This window comes from Marmota monax, unplaced genomic scaffold (assembly GCF_021218885.2).
Source record: "Marmota monax isolate L192 unplaced genomic scaffold, Marmota_monax_Labrador192_F-V1.1 WCK01_AAM20220418_F8-fsc00015, whole genome shotgun sequence".
NCBI lineage: Eukaryota > Metazoa > Chordata > Mammalia > Rodentia > Sciuridae > Marmota > Marmota monax.
In genome coordinates this window covers 22,650,962-22,673,565 of record NW_026692194.1, presented here as the reverse complement: position 1 = coordinate 22,673,565, position 22,604 = coordinate 22,650,962, and the positions used below count along the sequence as shown (strand labels likewise).

General features: G+C 38.6%; 1 protein-coding gene across 4 annotated transcripts in view; it reads left to right on the top strand.

Moving 5' to 3' along the window:
* Plekhh2 (pleckstrin homology, MyTH4 and FERM domain containing H2) overlaps positions 1-22,604 on the top strand; it is a 117,233-nt gene that overhangs the window by 86,090 nt on the left and 8,539 nt on the right. For all 4 annotated transcript variants that reach the window (XM_058573532.1, XM_046425118.2, XM_046425111.2 and 1 more), the window contains 7 exons: positions 3,207-3,386; positions 5,456-5,553; positions 6,868-7,045; positions 7,950-8,105; positions 10,527-10,624; positions 17,630-17,771; positions 21,982-22,127. In XM_058573532.1, the coding sequence (XP_058429515.1) occupies positions 3,207-3,386; positions 5,456-5,553; positions 6,868-7,045; positions 7,950-8,105; positions 10,527-10,624; positions 17,630-17,771; positions 21,982-22,127 (998 nt within the window). The remainder of the gene's footprint in view (positions 1-3,206; positions 3,387-5,455; positions 5,554-6,867; positions 7,046-7,949; positions 8,106-10,526; positions 10,625-17,629; positions 17,772-21,981; positions 22,128-22,604) is intronic.

Genomic DNA, 22,604 nt, shown 5'->3' with positions numbered 1-22,604 from the left:
ACCCAGAATAGCAAAAACAATGCTAAGCAAGAAGTGTGAATCAGGCGGTATAGCGATATCAGACTTCAAACTATACTACAGAGCAATAGTAACAAAAACAGCATGGTACTGGTACCAAAACAGGCGTGTGGACCAATGGTACAGAATAGAGGACACAGAAACCAATCCACAAAACTACAACTATCTTATATTTGATAAAGGGGCTAAAAGCATGCAATGGAGGAAGGATAGCATCTTCAACAAATGGTGCTGGGAAAACTGGAAATCCATATGCAACAAAATGAAACTGAATCCCTTTCTCTCGCCATGCACAAAAGTGAATTCAAAATGGATCAAGGAACTTGATATCAAATCAGAGACGCGCCGTCTGATAGAAGAAAAAGTTGGCTACGATCTACAGTCGGTGGGGTCGGGCTCCAAATTCCTCAATAGGACACCCATAGCACAAAAGTTAATAACTAGAATCAACAAATGGGACTTACTCAAACTAAGAAGTTTTTTCTCAGCAAAAGAAACAATAAGAGAGGTAAATAGGGAGCCTACATCCTGGGAACAAATCTTTACTCCTCACACTTCAGATAGAGCCCTAATATCCAGAGTATACAAAGAACTCAAAAAATTAGACAATAAGAGAACAAACAACCCAATCAACAAATGGGCCAAGGACCTGAACAGACACTTCACAGAGGAGGACATACAGTCAATCAACAAGTACATGAAAAAATGCTCAACATCTCTAGCTGTCAGAGAAATGCAAATCAAAACCACCCTAAGATACCATCTCACTCCAGTAAGATTGGCAGCAATTAGGAAGTCAAACAACAACAAGTGCTGGCGAGGATGTGGGGAAAAGGGTACACTTGTACATTGCTGGTGGGACTGCAGATTGGTGCAGCCAATTTGGAAAGCAGTATGGAGATTTCTTGGAAAGCTGGGAATGGAGCCACCATTTGACCCAGCTATTCCCCTTCTTGGTCTATTCCCTAAAGACCTAAAAAGAGCATGCTACAGGGACACTGCTACATCGATGTTCATAGCAGCACAGTTCACAATAGCAAGACTGTGGAACCAACCTAGATGCCCTTCAATAGACGAATGGATAAAAAAAATGTGGCATTTATACACAATGGAGTATTACTCTGCATTAAAAAATGACAAAATCATAGAATTTACAGGGAAATGGATGGCATTAGAGCAGATTATGCTAAGTGAAGCTAGCCAATCCCTAAAAAACAAATGCCAAATGTCTTCTTTGATATAAGGAAAGTAACTAAGAACAGAGTAGGGACGAAGAACAGGAGAAGAAGATTAACATTTAACAGGGATGAGAGGTGGGAGGGAAAGGGAGAGAGAAGGTAAATTGCACGGTAATGGAAGGAGACCCTCAGGGTTATACAGTGGAGGGGGTAGAGAGAGAGGAGGGGAGGGGAGGGGAGGGGAGAGGTGGGGAGGGGGGAGGGTGGATGATGGGAAAGGCAGCGGAGCACAACAGACACTAGTATGGCAATTTGTAAATCAATGGATGTGTAACTGATGTGAATCTGCAATCTGTGTATGGGGTGAAGGTGGGAGTTCATAACCCACTAGAATCAAAGTGTGGAATATGATATGTCAAGAAATTTGTAATGTTTTGAACAACCCACAATAAAAAATTAAAAAAAAAAAATAAAAAGAAGTAAAATCAAGGATCAATAAATAGTATGGACTTAAACTAAAAAGCTTCTTCTCAGCAAAGGAAGCAATCAATAATGTGATGAGAGAGCATACAGAATGGAAAAAAATCTTTACCACACACACCTCAGATAGAGCACTAATCTCTAGGATATATAAAGAGCTCAAAAAACTTAACACTAAAGAAACAAATAACCCAATCAACAAATGGGCCAAGGAACTGAGCAGACACTTCTCAAAAGAAGAAATACAATTGATCAACAAACATGAAAAAATGTTCATCATCTCTAGCAATTCGAGAAATGCAAATCAAAACTACTCTTAAGATTTCATTTCATTCCAGTCAGAATGGCAATTATCAAGAATACAAGCAATAATAAGTGTTGGTGAGGATGTGGGGGGAAAGGCACACTCATACATTGCTGGTGGGGCTGCAAATTGGTACATTGCCGCAGTCTGGCTGGGCACAATTCAGGAGCCACTTATCAAGCAGAAACTGACTTTATTTTTAGAACACATGCTAGACCACAGGAGCTCTTCAGGAATTCCCTCAGAGCCCAACTGCCACTACTGGCTTCCCACAAGCCTCTCAACGCCGCCACTCCTCCTGCTCTTGAAGCCGATTGGCTGGGTCGTGTGGGCGGAGCCAAAAGAGTCCCCCAATGAGCAGCTCCCTGGTCTGAAAGGGCGGGAAAACAGCCCAATGAGCATCACTGCAGAGGAGCCAATCAGCTGGCAGCTGGAAGTTTGCTGGCAGCTGGAAGTTTGCTGGGGCCCCTTCAGCTGTGGCTCTCAATAGTACATCCCCCTGGAAAGCGGTATAGAGATTCCTCAGAAAACTTGGAATGGAACCACCATTTGACCAGCTATCCCACTCCTAGGTCTTTAACTAAAGGACTTAAAATCAGTGATGCAGTGATGCAGCCACAATAATATTTATAGCAGCTCAATTCACAGTAGCTAAACAATTGCAGCTCAATTCACAATAGCTAAACAACTAGGTTGGAATCAACCTAGATGCCCTTAAGCAGATGAATGGATAAGGAAAATGTGGTATATATACACAATGAAATATAACTCAGCCTTAAAGAAGAATGAGATTATGGCAGTGCAGGTAAATGGTTGGAACTAAAGAATATCACACTAAGTGAAATAAGCCAATTCCAAAAAACAGAAAGCTGAATGTTTTCTCGGATAAGCAGATGCTAATCCATAGTGGGGCAGAGGGATAGGGGAGAATGAAGGAACTTTGGTTTGTGTAGAGGGGAGTAAAGGGAGGGGTGGGGTTGTGCAGATGGGAAGGATGGTAGAATGAGGCAGACATTATTACCCTATATACGTGTATGACTACACTACTGGAGTGACTGCACTATGTATAGCCAGAGGAATGAGAAGTTGTGCTCCATTTGTGTATAATATGTCAAAATGCATTCTACTTCAACCTAAATAAATAAATAATTTTAGAAAGAGAATCTAATTCATGCAGAATAAATCTAATTATTTCTCACCTTGAGCATATCATTCTTTTAATTCAGACCTGTCAACTTTTTATAAATGCAGCAGTTGACTCCCCTGCAATCGATTACCATATATCCCTAGCCCAGAGTGCTTTACAAATCTGTCTGACACATCCTGAGCTACAGAATGAAATTTGCTGTCAACTTATTAAACAGACAAGACGAAGACAGCCCCAGAATCAACCAGGACCATTGCAGGTATGTATTGATACAGACACATGGAATGTAAAATGGTGCTATTTTTCTGGTGGTAAGAATAGCACACAGTATAAACATTTGGAAAATACAAAAAGAAAGTGAAAAAAATAGCTGTTAGTATTTTGATGTAGATCCTTTTGGTTTATATATCTGTGTGTTTTTATATTAACGTAGATGTATATGTAGGTGTAATACTCACTTTCTCGTATTACTGAAATTACAGTGTGCACATTGCTTTTTTAAAACTGTAGAATATAATAATTCATCCTATATCTTTAAATGTTTTCAAAGCATTGTCATATTAATATCAATCACTATACATTTATATTTTTTCAGTTATTTTTCTTATAATAAATAGCTCTACAGTAGACATGTTTTCTTGTGTATAAATTCAATGAATTCCTTTGAACACACTTGAAGAGTTTCCCTATGTCTTTAATAATATTCAGTGTAATTCTTTTAAATTCTTTCCAAGTAAAAACTGGTAATCCATTATTAATTTGGGACACATTTATTTGTTAGTGCAATTGATTGTATTTTTAGGTGTTTTGTAGTCATTTGTTTTCAATCTTGATTAAATGCCTATTTTTAGCTTTGCATATTGATTCTGAGTTAACCAAAGAATAAAACAGAAATTTTTTATTGCCAGTCTACAGGATTCTCAGGGTTGGATCCAAATTTTGGGAGACTTGAAACTTAAACAATTAAGAAAAAGAGCACAGGGGACGGGGATGTAGGGGGGTGGAGCACTCGCCTACCATGCTAGAGAACCTGGGTTTTATCCCCAGTGCTGAAAAAAATGTACAAAATATATTACTTTCCCACATCTTTAAAAACATAATGACCACTTGAACGTGAGTTTTTCAGTGCCTTGGAAAGGGCCTGTGCAAGAGAGTGGTTCTGAAGCCAAAGCTCATCATCGGATCCCATTGGCTCCTCTTTCTCCTCTTCCAGCCCCCAGCTCACAGTGAATAAACCACACCCCCAGTTCTTAAAACACACCTTGCACCTGGCATTATTCCTGTTACCTGGACTCCCCTTCTTCTTTCCCACTTACAAGACCAGCCAAGCAACATCCTCTGTGTGAATCCTTCTCTGACTCACTTAGCAGATGGACATTCTCTCCATTGGTTTTACTTTCAAAAGTTAATATACAGTGTTACTATGTTATATAATTCACTGTGTGCCTATATAACTGTCTAGTGGACTGTCAGCTTCTCAAGGGCATTCCTCCCTCCTTTTCTATATTGCATTTTAAAAATCACTGAATACAGAAAGGAATGGAGCAAAGGAAAATTTAAAAATCACATGTCATTCGGTTACCTTAAGATAACCTCTATTAAGAATAGAAATACTTTGAATTAGACAAAGGGAAATGAAGGGAAGAGAGGGGGATGGGAGTAGGAAATATAGTAGAATGAACCGGACATTACTTTCTTTTATACATATATGAATACACGACCAATGTAATTCCACATCATGTACAACCAGAAGAATGGGAAGTTATACTCGGAATATGTATAATATGTCAAAATACATTCTACTGCCATGTACAACTAATAAAAACAATTTTTTAAAAGTATATTCTATAAAAAAGATAACCTCTTAAAATTTTCATACTTGCCTTTTTTATGTATCTGTGTATGTTTGTATGGGTAGATAGGTTTTGATTTTAGATAGATGTGGTTTTTTTCTTTTTTTACAATTTTATAATCTGCCTTTCCCAAAGCTGCCTATTTTTAAGTGAGTGGGTAAATATATAAATAAACAAAAAAGAAATAATGTCCTAATCTTTGAGTATTATGTGATAAAGGACTACTATGTCCACTTGTGTTTTGGTACCTCAGTTGTAAACAGAAGGTGTATACAACTGGATGGATCATGTGTCTGACCCTATGTAAAGCTTTTGTCTTAATGTAGTATAAATGCTCTAAATAATATATATGGGAAAAAGCAAACATGGGGTGGAGACAGTCACCAGCGCGTGGCTCTCCCAAGCTGTCAGCCATAGTCCTCTGACGGCTGTTGACCAGCATGGTATCTAACCTACAATGCTTCTCTTTGCCCAGGGCTGGCAGCTCTTGGCACTCTGTGTTGGGCTTTTCCTTCCCCATCATCCTTTCCTGTGGCTCCTTGGGCTCCATCTAAAGAGGAACGCAGATTCCAGGTGTGCAGAAAACTAGCCGGCTGAATTATTTATGTGGCTCTGAAAGTCTACAATAAATCATAAGTATTTAAAAACCTGCCAGGTACCTTTTTAGAATATGTGAACAAAATTTGGTATAGGAAGCCTTTAGTTATTATTTATGTGGAACTTGGAAATATTTCCTTTTTTATGTTACCGATCTTGTGGAAGATTGCAATCAAAATATTTTTCAGGGAAAAGTCTATGTGTCATTTCAAGTATGGATGACTTAGCATTAAGTGGTGCTTCTTCAGTGAAACCAAGTGTTTTTTTCTTAGTTTCCCCTTTTAATGGCTGACCATTTAGTTCTTTTATGTCACTATGGTCTTTCCTCCTTTTATAATTGTATGTATTTGAGTTACATCAGAATTTTCACTCCTTTGAAAGAAATATTTAAAATCCTCATAGAATGGGACCCAGGGCACTCAGCTAAGGTTTACCCAGGATCATTTTGTTCACCAAGAGGTTCATGTTAGGTTGCTTAAATAGACCCTGGGACTAGCACAAATAAACCCCAAACCAAAAAGCAACTTGGAAATAAGAGGAAAATATTCTGCAGTTCATAACGCATTCTAGGGACCCTATGATCAAAATCATGTAATTTCTGTAGCAGTTATTGAGCCCCCTGGACAGAAGGTGACACCATTGGGTTGTCTAGAAAACATATTTAAAGGTGTTATCAATCTGCTTTTAGAAACAAAATGAAAATTACACATAAATTTTATATTACATGCAAATGAGGAAAAATAAGATCTTGATTCAACTTTTACATGGTTCACCCTAGTGGTTTTGTTTAATGCTTAATATTTTTAACAAGTGCATGTTTTATAGGGTAAAGAAGGAAAATATTTTAAAATTTTTGTTAGAAGACATCTTCTTTCTTGTTTACCAATGTAACATCAACCTTGATGTTCTTCAGAAGAGAACTCTGCTGCATCATATTTAAGTTACCACATTCTATTCTTTATACAACTGCTTTCTTTATACTTGTCAATATAATCACTATATATTGACTGTATAATGACTGGTAGTTTTAAATCCATTTTGTGATTAATACAAAAAGTTGAAGAATACTTTATAGAGACATTTGAGTTAGTCGGTTGCAAAAATAAAGGAACTGGAATTTGAGAAACATGACAGCAATTTAATGTTATCATTGAAAAAGGAAAATTATTTTCAAAATTATTATAATATGTAGTAATAATGAACAGGATGGGAAGTTTTCTTGAGGATGCATGGATTAGATTGTCATAATTAAATTTATTCGTAGATTTTATCTTAAGTTTTATATTACAGGACAGAATTTGGGAAATATGCCATTTATTGCCAGCGATGTGTAGAAAGAACACAACAAAACGGAGATCGAGAAGCGAGACCCTCGAGAATGGAAATTCTTTCAACCCTTCTTCGAAACCCGTATCATCATTCCTTGCCTTTCAGTATTCCCGTGCACTTCATGAATGGGATATATCAGGTGTGTTAGCCTTTTTACTGTCATAAAAATGTGCTTGATCAAGAAACCTAGGGAAATGAGAATACCTAGCTTGGTCAGTACCTGGCATTGATAAACCTGAAAATATATTAGATCTTTTATCAGAACAACTAAGTTTTGAAATAGTTTTGCTAAAAAGGATTCACGCTAAAAACAAATCCATATTGAACCAAAAAAGGAATGGATTTTCACTGCCATTATAACTGTGATGGAGAAAATCAAATATACTTTGGTCAAATTTTTTTCCCCCATCAGTATTCCTGGTAGGTAAGGAAATAATTACTAACATTTGAGCATGCACAATTTTAGTCTCTTTTAAAGTCTCCAAATCTCAGGAATTATCTGGGAAAGTTTTCCCAGGCCCTTCCAACTCTCTGATCTGGATGTCACTTATTTACTGAAGGAAACATGCTCTGAAGCCAGCAATTGTATTTGTGGCCATAGCCTTTTATCACTGAACTCAGATACTTAACTGCCTGTTAAAGAAACAAACATTAAATACATGAAAGTGTTCATTTATTTAAAGCATTTCTTGTTTATTTTTTTTATTTACTTAAAGATTGCAGTTTGTGTACTTTTTGGTTTGCTTCTAACAGGTAAGTACATAATATCTGAAAGGTATTGATAGCTATCAAATGATCTTTCTGTTTTGAATTGTTGTTGGCTGTAGCTGAGGTTTCTGAATTCTTACATACAGCAAGCTGACTACTGAGGTAATCTTGTTAATTTTCTCCAGTGGAGCTTTGGGACAAAAACGTTAAAACACCTACAGAAATGCGTGCTGTCATTAATCATGCATCAAGCATGACCTGATCCCTACTCTGACGTCTCTGTTTCAAACACATATGCTCTTTATTAAGAGCACTGCTTTGTTATTTCTGCTCAGGTAGTTGGGTTTGATGCTTCTACCACAGTGGAAGAATTCTTGAATACTTTGAACCAGGACACAGGAATGAGGAAGCCTTTACAGTCTGGATTTGCATTGTTCACTGACGATCCTTCTGGCAGAGACCTAGAGCATTGTCTTCAAGGAAACATAAAGGTGAAACCAAGGGCTTCTAAGGAGCCAGACCTGGCAAGCAACAAATAAACTATTTGGTCTTTAGTTTGCTTAGGGAAGAACAGATTTATGCACTGATAACCTTAAGCTAGAATTGAAATTGATAAGTGTTTCAAGAGCACTGTGAACTTTGCACTCAGTTTGAAAGATGGGTGGAAAATGAACCTGTGGAAATATAGAAGAATGTATTTATTTATTTATTTATTTATTTTTAATTTTTTATTGTTGGCTGTTCAAAACATTACATAGTTCTTGATATATCATATTTCACAATTTGATTCAAGTGGGTTATGAGCTCCCATTTTTACCCCATATGCAGATTGCAGAATCACATCAGTTACACATCCATTGATTTACATATTGCCATACTAGTGTCTGTTGTATTCTGCTGCCTTTCCTATCCTCTACTATCCCCCCTCCCCTCCCCTCCCCTCCCCTCCCCTCTTCTCTCTCTGCTCCCTCTACTGACATTCAATAAATAAATAAATAAATAAATAAATAAATAAATAAATAAAAATAAAATAAAATTAAACAGAACTATCAGGGTTTGTGAATCCGAACTGAATTGAACTCATTAACTCAGGTCCCACAAGCTATAAAAGGACTTTTTGTCAAGTGCATAATTTCTAAACCACAACGTTTTCCACCTCTCTCCTGTCATCAGACAGATTTCTCTTTGATAAAACAGATGAGAGGCACAAATCAGTGGACACCAACATTCTTAAAACTTCAGAGGGAACCAAAATGTTTTTAAAACCTCACTCCAAACTATTTGTAAAACCTAACAACAAAGGGTTTTTTTTGGTTGAGTTATTTCTTTTTTCTCCCCACTATTCAACTTCAGATACTAATGTTTACAGTACAAAGATCTAAAAAGGGCCAGAAATATCAGTGAGTAAGTGAAATACCTGGCACATAGCTGTCATTTGACGAATATGTTTAAATGAACACATAAAACAATTTTGAAAGTGACTCAGTAAAGAGCCTTACAAAATATCTGGCCCCAGAATATTATTATTTATGCATACAAAATTTAACTGGCTTGAAAAAGTGACATAAATAAAGCGTATGATAATTGTTTCATTTATAAAAGAAGTAGCAAGTAAAAAAAAAAAAGAAATATAGAAGAATGGTGTGTGTGTGTGTGTGTGTGTGTGGTGTGGTGTGTGTGTGTGTGTGTGTGTGTGTGTGTGTGGTGTGGTGTGTGTGTGTGTGTGAGAGAGAGAGAGAGAGAGAGAGAGAGAGAGAGAGAGAGACTGGGGACTGAATCCAGGGAAGCACTAGCACTAAGCTACATCCTCAACCCTTTTTATTTTTTATTTTGAGACAAGATCTTGCTAAGTTGCTTAGGGCCTCACTAAGTTGTTGAGGCTGGCCTCAAACTTGTGATCTTCTATCTCAGCTTCCTGATTTGCTGGGATTACATGTGTATATCACCACACCTGGTTTAAAGAAAAGGTTTTGTGAAAAATCTTTCTCAGGTTGGGGCTGGGGTTGTGGCTCAGGGTTAGAGTGCTTGCCTAGTATGTGTGAGGCCCTGGTTTCAATCCTAAACACCACATAAAAATAAATGAATAAAACAAAGGTTTTGTGTCCATCTACAACTAAAAAAATTTTTTTTAATCTTTCCCAGATCAAAGTAAAATAACTTTAATAAAGTTTCTATCAAGTGATGGCAATGATTAGAAATACAGAATCATAAAACCATAAAGAGCCCTTAGAAAAACATTCCACTTATTCTGCAAATGAGGAAATGGAGGTTTAGAGAGGGAAAAGATTTCTCCCAAATCAAACAGCTAGAATTTTTCCTTGTATTTCAGATTTCTTTGGTTTAACTTAGTTATTCCATTTTTTTCTTTTTTCTTTTTTGTGGCACTGGGGTTGAACCCAGGGCACTCTATCACTGAGCTGCATCTCCAGTCCCTTTTTAAACTTTATCTTGAGACAGGGTCTCACTAAGTTGCAAAGGCTGACCTCAAACTTGCAATCCTCCCAAGTGGCTGAGATTACAGGCATGCCCCACCATACCCAGCCCCAGTCATTCCAATCTTTATAAATTCAGAAGGTAGAAAAGTTACTCCTTCAGTGACCAAATCATGAAAAAATCCCTGGAATCTTTTTGTTTCCAGTCTCATGCAGTCCTGCATTAAGATTCCTTTTTGAGTAAAAAATGCATGGCCACAGTCCAAAGTTAATGTGTGTCCAAAAGGATAAGTGGACCAAAGAACAATTTATAGTTAAATCCTAAACTTAGAGCTATATAGGAACTGAAAACAAAAATCTTAACACATTTTTTTTGGTCATATTAATTGAGAATTTTCAGTCTACAGATATACTTGTTTTCAAAAAATGTTGATTTTTTTTTAAGGTCGTGTGAATCTCAGTTTTTCAATTCCTTTCTAGATTTGTGACATTATTTCTAAGTGGGAACAGGCATCCAAGGAGCAGCAGCCTGGGAAATGTGAAGGTACAAGAACTGTCCGTCTAACTTATAAAAACAGGTGCGTAATATACTGTATCCAAATGCCAGAGTATGTGTACAAAGTTGTCTTCAACTCTTGCACCTACAGTTTACTTTCCTATTGAGTAGCCTTAAAAGTTATAGTGTTTATTTGTATATTTATTTTTGTATGAATGGTAACTCTCTTCAACAGGAAGAAACTATCACATAAAATTTGTTTCTAATTCTCATTCTTTCATATATATGTATTTCTCTCTCTCTCTCTCTCTCTCTCTATATATATATATATATATATATATATATATATATATATATATATTCAGCTTCAACTATAAACCAGTCATTTGGCTAAATGCTCTGGATAAAATGGTAATAAAAACAGACATAGACCCAGTGCCTGCTCTTCTGGAGTTTAGAGGTTGGAGAGGAAGACTGGTGTTAATGATACACTCTCCCCATGAATATGGCATTACATGTTAATCCTCTGAAGGAAGAGCACCCAGCAAGGAGCCCCACCTAGACTGGAGCCATCAGGAGGCTGTGATAAAATGATGTTTATGCCCAGCTAGAAGGAGGGGTTGGGAGTGGGTACTTCCAAGTGGGTCCAAAAGGATGTGGCTGTGCAGCTGGTTTCAGGAATTGAGAAGGTGCTAGTAGAGCTGGAGCACGGACCTTCTCAATGGACAAAATCATGGCACACTTTGGCATAGGGTCAGGAACCAGATTTTCTTTCTTTCTTTTTAAAAAATATTTTCATTTCTTCCATATATTAGCAGAGCATGACACTTAATAAATACTATTAACAGGTCAACTCATATTGACTGTACCAAAATAAAGATATTTTTCTGGTTTTATTTGAATCTTCTACCTCATAAATTAAAGGATCTAACAAATGTTGGGCCAGAAGCCTGGTGGGATTTTGGTATAGCACTGAATCTCTTTTCAGAAGACTCTCTCTGGAAAATGTCTATAGACTTGAAATTGGAATATAAGAAGTAAAGGCACTGTATGGCAAAAAGAGGATAATAGCCTTTGATCTAGCAATTAGAAAAATAAATTTTTCTAATTATCTGTCCCACAGAAATGGCTCCATAAATTAGCGGAGTATTCCAACTGGCCCAATATCTTCTTTGCCATATATTTTTTTCTGGGTACCAGAGATTAATTTAGGGGAACTTGACCACTGAGCCACATCCCCAGCCCTATTTTTGTATTTTATTTAGAGACAGGGTCTACACTGAGTTGTTTAGCGCCTGGCTTTTTGCTGAGGCTGGCTTTGAACTCACAATCCTCCCATCTCAGTCTCCCAAGCCGCTGGGATTACAGGTGTGCACCCCCGCACCTGGCTGCCATATGTATTTTTAACAATGAAAAGTTAGCGGGGGAAACTTGCATATTTATTTAGGATAATGGTGAATTCTCAGTTTGGACTCCACCTCAGTCAGCCACTGAGGGCCACCTTCTGTTTGAACAGACTCCTTTGATCTGAATTAATGGTGGTTGTGAACCATTGGAGCCTCTTTGTTCAGGGGCTCACCAGCTGTGATGACGTTCCAGCATTCTGAGTAGCTTCACCAAGAAGGCAACTGTGAAGCTTTGCTAAGCTTTAAATCCTAGAGATCTACATTATTTAGATCATGGGAATTGGATAGGCTGCTCTGTTGGAGGAACCTTCACTGATGGCCGGCTTCATCTTTGAAGTCAGTGACTGGCGAGAATGTTAGGCTGGAAGACGTGGACCTTTCAGATGATGGTTTGAGTTCTGTTTAGTGCTGGAGCAGTAGTACTGGAAGTGTGGGCCCTGAACCAACAGCCTCAGGATCACACAGAAAAGTGCTAGAAGTGCAAGTTATGCAATTATTAGGCCTCACTTCAGATTTATTAAGTCATAATTTCAGGGATTGAATGCCAGGAGTCCATGTTTTAGCATCTCTCCACATCCATGTAATTTTTGCCCATTCTGTTTTTTTGTTGTTGTTTTTTGTTTGTTTGGGTACTGGGGATTCAACCCAGGGGCACTTAACTACTTAGCCATATCCTCACCCCTTTTTTTAAAATATATTTTTATTTAGAGACAGGGTCTCACTGAGTTGCTTAGGGCTTCACAGAGTTGCTGAGGCTGGCTTTGAACTCATGATCCTCCTGCCTCAGCCTCCTGAGCCACTGGGACATTCCTGCTAAGTTTTGACAGGCACTGCTCTGAAGGTCCTCAGGATGGCTTTCTCTCACATTGATCTTGCCTTTTGTGGGAGATCATATATTGTTTTGCGGAAGACGTTCAGGAATCCTCATTTGGTTTTGGTAGAACCAAATGGAATAACTTCTGTGTGTAAGACTATTTCTGATAATCCACACCTTATGGATGTTTAGTACATACTAGTTCTGATTATGGTGGCTACAGTTGGAACCAAAATTAAAATTGGATGAAATGGACAAAGCCAGTCAAAAAATGCAGACAAAAATAATGCTGTAAGTTTAACACCACTCAAGGAACAAAATAGGTAATAACACATGGTGAAGACGGCCTTGCTAAAAATAAATAAGTAAATAAAAGACTCATGACAATATCATTGACATAAGAAAGGAAGAAAATAAAAAGCAACCCCACTCAACCAAGAGGTTTAATTTTTAAGAGAAGTCTAAAGTGGCTGAAGAGCCACAGCTGTGAGAAAGTACTTTGTTTTTCTAAATATGGCCTTGCTTTGCATATGTGTATAAATAGCTTAGACAGCACCCCTAATTTCCAGTGACACAGTTAAAAGGGGAACTGGCTGTGACCTGTCACCCAGCCAAGGTCTTTATTCTTCATCTGCCAAGCAGCACTACAATAAACAAAGCTAAAATACCAATTTTCTTTATCATGAAATAGTTTATTTATATTTAGCAAGTTATGGAATTTCAATTATTTAGATTCTGGGGTTAAAGATCTAATTAATGGGTTTTGAACTTGGATTCAGAGATGACCATTTGGAAATTAATGTTTAAATTTTGTTCACATTAAAAACCTCTTCTTTAATTTGATTTCTTACTATGTATTCGAAACTGCCAAAGTCAAGGCACAATTTTAACAAAACTGGTCAAGGTCCTTCCCAGAGGGAACAAGTCTTCTTTTTCTGTACTTGAAAATGGAAGATTATGTTTAGCAGTGCTTTGCTGTTGTCGTTTTCTGGAGCACAGTTTAACATGCCTATCTCTGCCACCATTGGCTGGCTGTGTGAGCACCTGTATCCATCGACGTCCAAGTCAAAAAGGTAAACAGGTCACCTCATCTTTCCTTTTGATTATGTTCACATTTTTAAAAGTTCAGAATGGAGGAACTCTGCTGTGATTCTGAAGACCTCTAGAGAAGAACTCTATTGCTAATAATCACCTACGTTTATCGAGCATTTACCCGACTCCAGGCCTGTGCTGAGCTCTTTATACCATCCTCTCATATAATCCTAGCAATACCCATAGCGGGTGGGTGATTAGATGAGGCAACAGAAACTTTTAGAGTTTGGCCCCTACCCAAGACTGCGGCAAGGAGTTTCCTTAGCCTTTTTCAGCAAATAATTCCTGTAGTTAGCCATTCTTACATACCATTCATTTGTCCACCCAAGCACAGTGCCAGGCCTTATTTGAAGCCATGGGAATTCAAAGGCATTCATAAGGTGTGGATTATCTGAAATAGTCTTACACACAGAAGTTATTCCATTTGGTTTCCCCAAAACCAAATGAGGATTCCTAAAACTGGTATTTTAGCTTTGTTTATTGTAGTGCTGCTTGGCAGATGAAGAATCTTGCAGTATCTTGGGGCAGGCAGATGGGAAGTCTTAGCAACGTGGATAATGCTGTGGCAGCAGTATAACAGAGCAGTGAGAAACATGGATATGGAGGCAGACTGCCTGAGTTAGCTTCCTGGCTCTACTACTAGCTATGCAGCCCTGAGTAAGTCACTTAACATCTCTGTGTCTCAGATACCCTCTGTGAAATATGTAGGTTAAAATAACACCTACCTTGAGAATTGTCTGAAGGATTAGGTATTGGCCAGGGTAAAGCTCTGGGTCCAGAGCCTGCCACCCAGTGAACACGTCCTAGGTATTTGCTGAATGGACCATGAATAATACCATGTCTACATACATGGTGTTGTAGGAATATGGAGGAAGGTTTGGCAGAAGGCTGACTTTCAAGCAGATGGTTGACATTGTAGCCACAAAGGCCACAAAGGCAGGTAGAAAGCAGGGACGTGTGGGGAGGCTCATAATTGTGGTTTCGGTGAAGGGAAATCAGTAGATGGTGGTGGACTGAGGAGTGAAGGGAGGGTAGAAGGAGGGGACTGGAGGACCTCAGGCTGCTCCCTAGGGGGCTACCCCGAGCATGAGAAGGGCCACAGTTGGACAATAAATGCTGTGAAGAATGAATGGGGAGCCACCTGAGGGCAAGCAAAAGCATTCCCCTGCAGTGGCGAGAGCCCTGCCCAGCTGTGCTGATCAGGTAGAGTCGGTTTTCTTGGGCCGCATTCAGCTTCCTGGGCAAGGAGGCAGGCCTTTGGGTACACGCGGCTGTCCACTCCCAGCCCCACCTGCCTTAGTCACATTCCTCTGGTGCCTTTCCTATTCCAGCTCCACGGGTTTGATTTTCTGATGTCTTGGTCATTTTTCTGATTCTTCTGTGCCTCTCCAAGTGTTGTCCACACCCCTGCGTGGCTGCTGGAGAACAAGCTGTTCACTAGGGGTTTGGGCCAGGTTCCTGCAGATGGTATACCTGAGCCACGCATGTCCAGGACTGTCTTGCCTTCTTTGCTAAAGGAGCTTCCTTTCCCTTTTCAGGTTCAATCTTGCAGCATGCCAGAAATGACAGGAAAATGTACTGTAGCTCTTCTTTCCTGTAGTCATTGAAATATTTGATTCATTATCTCCCCCTGGCAGTGTTACCAGGCAAACTTGTATTAAGAATCTTCCAGTCGGGTAATCCCAGCAGCTTGGGAGGCTGAGGCAGGAGGATTGCAAGTTCAAAGCCAGCGTCAGCAACTTAGCAAGGACCTAAGTAATTCAGTGAGACCCTGTCTCTAAGGAAAATATTTAAAAGGGCTGGGGATGTGGCTCAGTGATTAAGAGCCCCTGGGTTCAACACCTGGTACAAAAAAAAAAAAAAAAGAACCTTCCAGTGGTAAAACTTATCTAAATCCTCATGGATTACAGTGATAACTTCAAGTGGGGAAAATAAGCTAGTTATTAAAATGTGACTATGGGGCTGGGGATGTGGCTCAAGTGGTAGCGTGCTCGCCTGGTATGTGTGTGGCCCGGGTTCGATCCTCAGCAACACATACAAACAAAGATGTTGTGTCCGCCGAAAACTAAAAAATAAATATTAAAAAATTCTCTCTCTCTCTCTCTCTCTCTCTCTCTCTCTCTCTCTCTCTTTAAAAAAAATGTGACTGTGTCAAAAAGGGAGGGCTTTCACCTTAAGCTTCATTCTGTTTTATATCACTTTGCTGATGTCATTTTAAATGAATTATCTGTTTCTGTTATCCAGCTCCGTTCTTCTACCAGTTTAACAATCCTGCATTATTTGTCGTCATGCAATCATAGATAAAAAGGGGTGTAGGATTGATTTTTTTTCCAGGAAACTGCTCTGATTTGTAAACTGGGTGTGATAGGAAAAATGATCAGAATCATGGGCTAGGAGGAACATTTAAGAGTACACTCACCATGTTTCCCCAGATAGGGGCTTGCTGCCCTCTCCTTCCCTGACATTTGAAATAATTTTGCGGAGAAATGCTGTGTCTGCTCCTTCAAGTATGTAAAGAGAGAAAGATGGAAAATCCACAGTGATAGCCCGTTGGGCACACACCTCACTGTTGGACCCAAATCCCTCTTCTCCAACCACTGTGTTGCCATGATAATATTCAGGGGAGTCAAGGTGTTGCTTACTCTCCCCATTACCAAAACATTTGGAGCATTCATAGCACCCATGCCTCATCTGACTCCAGAGACCTGTAAGTCTCACATATAAACAGCACAGTGAATAAATAAAAAGGGCCACTGATTTGATGAAGACTCCTAGACAAATAAAAGCCATGTCATAAGCCAGGCATAATGGCTTACACCTGTAGTACCAGCTACTCAGGAAGCTGAGGCAGGAGGATCTTAACTTCAGGACGAAAGCAAAGACCAGTTTGGGCAATATAGTGAGACCCCATCTCAAAACCAACCAACCAACCAACCAACAGAAAATCACAAAAATCATGTCATGTTTCAACAAGTAATAATGAATACATGTAAAACTATTTTGAGCTCCTAAATCTGCTTATCCGCATGTGGCCAAAAAGTCAAAACACATCTAAATGTACAAATATTACCTTTTGGATTCTCAGAGAAGACCTCGCTTCCCTCCCCCATGAATTGATGTTGACTTGGGGTTGATTTTGAGTTGAAATATTCATTTCCTATTCTTTGGTATGTTCATATGTTCATAGCATTTTGAAAATTAAGTTTATACGGCCCATTGAAATGAAGATGACATCATTCATTCCCCACAAGAGAGAGCAAATTTAATTTTTCTTAATGTCTTACATCCTTCAGGAACATTTAAGGATTTGGTACTTCAGGGAATTAAAAAATAGCTAGAAGAGTCCCTCCACCTTAAAGAAATTTTCTTTTCATTTTGCTGAAACAGAAATAGAAACAGATCATCAACCAATAGTAATGGTCTAAATTCATATAACTTAAAGGAGCATGTTAAAACCATTCCATTTGTATCCTCTGGATTTATCTTTACTTTCTTCTTTTGTAAGAATGTCATTGGGGACTTTCCCCACTTGAAGTTATCACTGTAATCCATGAGGATTTTTACTCAGTAGTACAGTATTTGCCTAGTATGCACAAGGCCCTGGGTTCGTCCCCAGCATGGAAAAAAAAAAATATATATATATATATATACACACACACACACACACACACACATATATATATATATATATATATATATATCCATATATATTATATGTGTGTGTGTGTATGTGCGTGTATAATTTAATGAGAATTTTCCTTTTTTTTTTTTTCAGACTATATTTCTCAATGCAAGCCCGTGGAGAGACTGATAGAGAGAAGTTGTTGTTAATGTATCAGACAAATGATCAAATAATAAATGGCCTTTTTCCTGTGAGCAAGGATCTGGCACTAGAAATGGCAGCTCTTTTAGCTCAGGTAACTTCCATGTTGAGTAGAATAATATATGGAAATGATAAGATACCAGTTTCTTCATGGAATTAAGATGCAGTAAAACAACATACCTTCAGCTGTTCTTTAAATCTACTTTGCTGTGATTTAAGACCTTAAACCCTGCAGGCTTTGTAATTACAGTGTGACTCTCAACTGCCAACAACTGCAATGATGCAGAATGAGACAGTATTCTGTAAAGGAAACCTCATTTCTTATTCTCTTGAAAATTTAGCTCTTAGCCAGGCACGGTGGTACACGCCTGTAATCCCAGAGGCTCAGGAGACTGAGGCAGGAGGATCGTGAGTTCAAAGCCAACCTCAGCAATGGTGAGACACTCAGCAACTCAGTAAGACCCTGTCTCTAAATAAAATACAGAATGGGGCTGGGGCTGGGGCTCAGTGATTGAGTGCCCCTGAGTTCAATCTCTGGTACCCTCCCCTCCAAAAAAAAAAAAAGAAGAAGAAAAGAAAATTTAGTTCTAGACCTCTAGACTTCTATTAAATAGAGGAATTTGAGCATTGCGCTGTGGGGCTGAGGATGCTGTGTTGAAATTGTTCTTAATCTAACAGGCTTGAGTCCTGAAAACTCTAGAGCACTTTCTTCATGTACCTATTATATCAATTAGGATTAAGCTGACCTTCTATAAACATACACACACTCAAATTAATAGTGACTTAATTGAATAGACGTATATTTGTCTCTCTATAGAGGTATTCTGGCACCCATTACAAAGTCATGAGGGGTGTGGGCTTTATCCTGCTCCCCCTTCCAGCCATTCCTGGGGTGTCATCTTTGCAGCCCTGGAGGGCTGCCAGAATGCCAGCTGTTAGGCCAGGGACCCTGGTACAGTGTCACTTTTTCAAGGAGATTTATTTATACAGCACTAATCAATAAGAGGGAAATATAGCAAAAAATGAACATAGCTATAATTTCCTCATTTACATACAAGGACATTCCTGATGTGAACTCTGCCACCTCCCAGCCTCTGCACTCCCTATCTTGAACTTTATGCTCTAGTGAAGTATAAACGGTGGGTCCATGCACAGTTCCAGGACTTGCATATGGCTCCCTTTTTCCTTCATGTGCTTCACTGGTGTCTCCTCTGCTGGGGTGTCTACCCCACTCCTTCACCTGTTAACTTTATCTCAGCCTTTACTTTTCATTATAGGTGTCACTTATTCCAGGAAACCTTCCCAAATCCTGCTTGGGTGGGTTAAAGTCCCTCTTGAGGTGTCCATGATGTTCCATACATGTCCATGTATCGCTGTCCTAACCTCAGCGGTTTATAATTACTTATTGTGTTTCTGCTTTGTACCATTTGCTGAAGCCTCACCAAGAGCCATGACTGTTCCTGTCCCTCTTCCTGTCTAGCACAGCCTTACCCAGGACACTTTCTCTGTGAGCATTCCTGGAAGAATGAGCAGTTGATAATTTAGTTTACTTTTAAAATAATTTGAAGATCATTCATACTTTCAACATTAGGGCTACACTGTGTGTTCTCTTTTGATAAGAGGTCAAAAGCTGAAGAAAAGAGAAACAGGGCCCATGTTCTTGGTGACAAGATTATTTATAAATGATTTTCTGTCACTTGCCATCTTAGGTTTTAGTCCTCTAGACGCACAGATTCTCTGTGAAAATCACCCTCATTTTTACTGATTCAAATTTGTCTTCTTACTTTAGCTTTTCATTTTGTTAAGAAAGCTTCTACAGGGGCTGGGGTTGTGGCTCAGCGGTAGAGCGTGCGCCTCGCACGTGTGAGACCCTGGGTTCGATCCTCAGCACCACATAAAAATAAATAAATAAATGAAATAAAGACATTGTGTCCATGTATAACTAAAAAAAAATTTTAAAAAAAGCTTCTACAAAAAATTATAACCTACTTTGAGTATTTATATTTCCCACATTTTTAGATGAGTCTGAGGAAGAGACAGAGAGGTAAGACCACACACCAAGAAGCACATGACTAACTTTAAAAGTATAATTGTGGGATAAATACAGGAAGCAAGTAATGAGAACTTAGTTCTTGCTCCCATTTATATATGGAAAATTAAACAATGTTCCCGATCTACTTTCCTCAGATCAGTTTTCATGAAGATAAATGAGATACACTAATGAAACCTGAACTCCGTAGATGAGTTATTACTATTACAGATTTGAATATCTGTAGGTTCTTATTGATGCTCTGTCTACATTGGGAAATTCTCAGAACTGACCCCTTGTTGTGGTACTAGTGATTGGTATGGCATTATGTTCGTGTGAGGAGTGTTGGGAATTATCTGAGTCAATTTTTAGTTATTCTCCAAACATTTCTTGTGTTTATTCTATGCCAAACAGTATGCCAAGCACCAGGGAGGGAGACGCTGAGCCTGGGCATAACCACCAGACTCCCCTAGGAGGCAGGCTTGCCTACTAGTTTTGTAACTACTGTTTGCCTCCCAGGTGCTAGGTGGCAGCGGTGTCTAATTCCCTCTGGGGAAAGGATTTTGGTGTGGTTGGAGAGCTGGCAGACAGTTTTTAATTGGTTTGAGGACAAAGAATGCTTGACTAGGAAGGAGTTGGGGATTGAGAAAAACCAGGAAAAATGAGAAATGGGAGCCCAACAGCAAAGCCACACAGATAACCAATGACTAAGAAACAGGGTCAAAAAACCTAGAAGGGGGCCAGGGTTGTGGTTCAGTGGCAGAGCACTTGCCTAGCATGCATGAGGCACTGGGTTCATTCCCCTGTACCACATAAAAATAAACAAATAAAATAAAGGTATTGTGTCCATCTACAACATATATATATGTGTGTGTGTGTGTGTGTGTGTGTGTGTACACACACACACACACCCCTAGAACCTTATTTCAATAATAAAAGAAACCTAGAAGAGTAGGCTATAAGGGTGACACGCAGCTGGAATTAGGGGGGCTAAAAGGCTCAGAACCTCAGAAGCTGGTTGTTGAACAGCTAAACTGGAAGTAGGGAGCTTAAATGGCGATGAGGGGCATTCTATGTGACCACTCTAGGCTTAATGGAATCCTCCATCTGCTTGTTGGGAAGTGATAATGATGAGAATTTTCAGCAGGGCATTCACCTAAATGTCCCCATCCTGTCTTCCTCCTTGAACTCTTTTTGGTACCCTATACTAAGCATTTAATTCAGTTTACCATGAGTGTCTGTTAACCCTCACTCCCCATCACTAGCTAGTAAACTCTGCATTTGGGGGCTGCTCGGCTTTTCCCTCTCCCCCACCCCTTAGCACAGTGCCTGACTTGCAGTGAGACCCGAGTCCAGGTTTGGATGAATGGAGGGGTACATGTGTGGATGGAGAGACGGATAAGTGGGGAGTAGGATGGTCATAAAGGAGGGTATCTGTGTGGCCTGTTAGTAGAGATGAGGGTTGAACATTCTTTCATCAAGGAAGAGAAGGGAATGAAGGACTCTATTCCAGGGAGTAAGAGACTAGTAGAATGAGGGACTAAATACAGTAACGTGTGTGGAATAAATACAGGAAGCAAGTATGAGAACATAGTTCTTGCTCCCATTATGTTCAGAAGAGACACTTAAAAAAAAGTTTGACTAATACTTTTTGGGGGACTTCTTATAGTTTTTTCCTTTTATTTTATTTTTATTTTGGGTGAAGTCTTTTTTTTTTTTTTTTTTTTTTTGGCTCCTGGGGATTGAACCCAGGGTGCTTGCTTACCCACTGAGCCACATCCCCAACCTTTTTTTTGTATTTTGTTTAGAGACAAGGTCCCTCTAAGTTGCTTAGGGTCTTGCTAAGTTGCTGAGGCTGGGTTTGAACTCAAGTTTCTCCTGCCTCAGCCTCCTGAGCCGCTGGGATTACAGGCATGCACCACCACACCCAGCTTTTTGTCATTTTTAACTTTTATTTCACCTTATTATTTGCAATAAAAGTAGTGTCTTGAATAAAAATTTTCCTGTGTTATAGGCCTTTAGCAAACATTATTTGATGGTGATAGTAACTCAGGAAGATTAATATAGAAATGGAACTGAAATGTACAAAGAATTCAAATGAAATTTAGCCTTAATAAAACTTCTTATGTATTGTTATAAATTTTATAATCAGACAATTATGACACATAGATTTATGTGTTATGTATTAAAAAAAGAATGTTTAGAAAAAAATTAAACTGACTTAAAAAAATATTTTCAATATTCTTTATTTTCTCTTTTTTGGACTTCCAATTAGGTGGAGATTGGAGATTTTGAAAGACCTTTCTCAACCCCAGCAGGACAAGTTTCCAATCAATGTAAAGCCAACCAAACTCTCAAACAAGTTATAGAGAAATTTTATCCTAAAGGGTACAGAGATGGTTGTTCTGAGGAACAGTTAAGGTAAGGATATATTTTTTACTTTACAGAGGGTAGAATCATGCTACATACAAAGTTTTAAAGGTGGGGAAGAAGTATGACCTTTCTCAAAAATTTAAATACTGATAAGCCCCAAGAAGTTATAGCTATTTTCATTCCAGATGTGCTCAAATGCTTTAGAATTTATATTTAAATTTTTTAAGTGGGTAAATAAAAGTGTGTATTTGTCATGTGCAGTGTGTTTTGAAGTATGTGTACATTGTGAAATAACTAAATATTTGTTCCAATGAAAAAATTACCTTACGTGTGTTTTTCATTTGATGTTATTCATTCTAGTTCAAACTAATAATGATAATGAATAAGAGAAAAAATGGCCTTGAAAAAGTTTAATTTTATGAAATGTTTACCATTTTTTTGGATAGTCCATTATAAGTAAATTGAAAAAAAAATCTTATATAAAACTTTTTAATATAAAATTTAAATTAAATTAATTTAGAATTT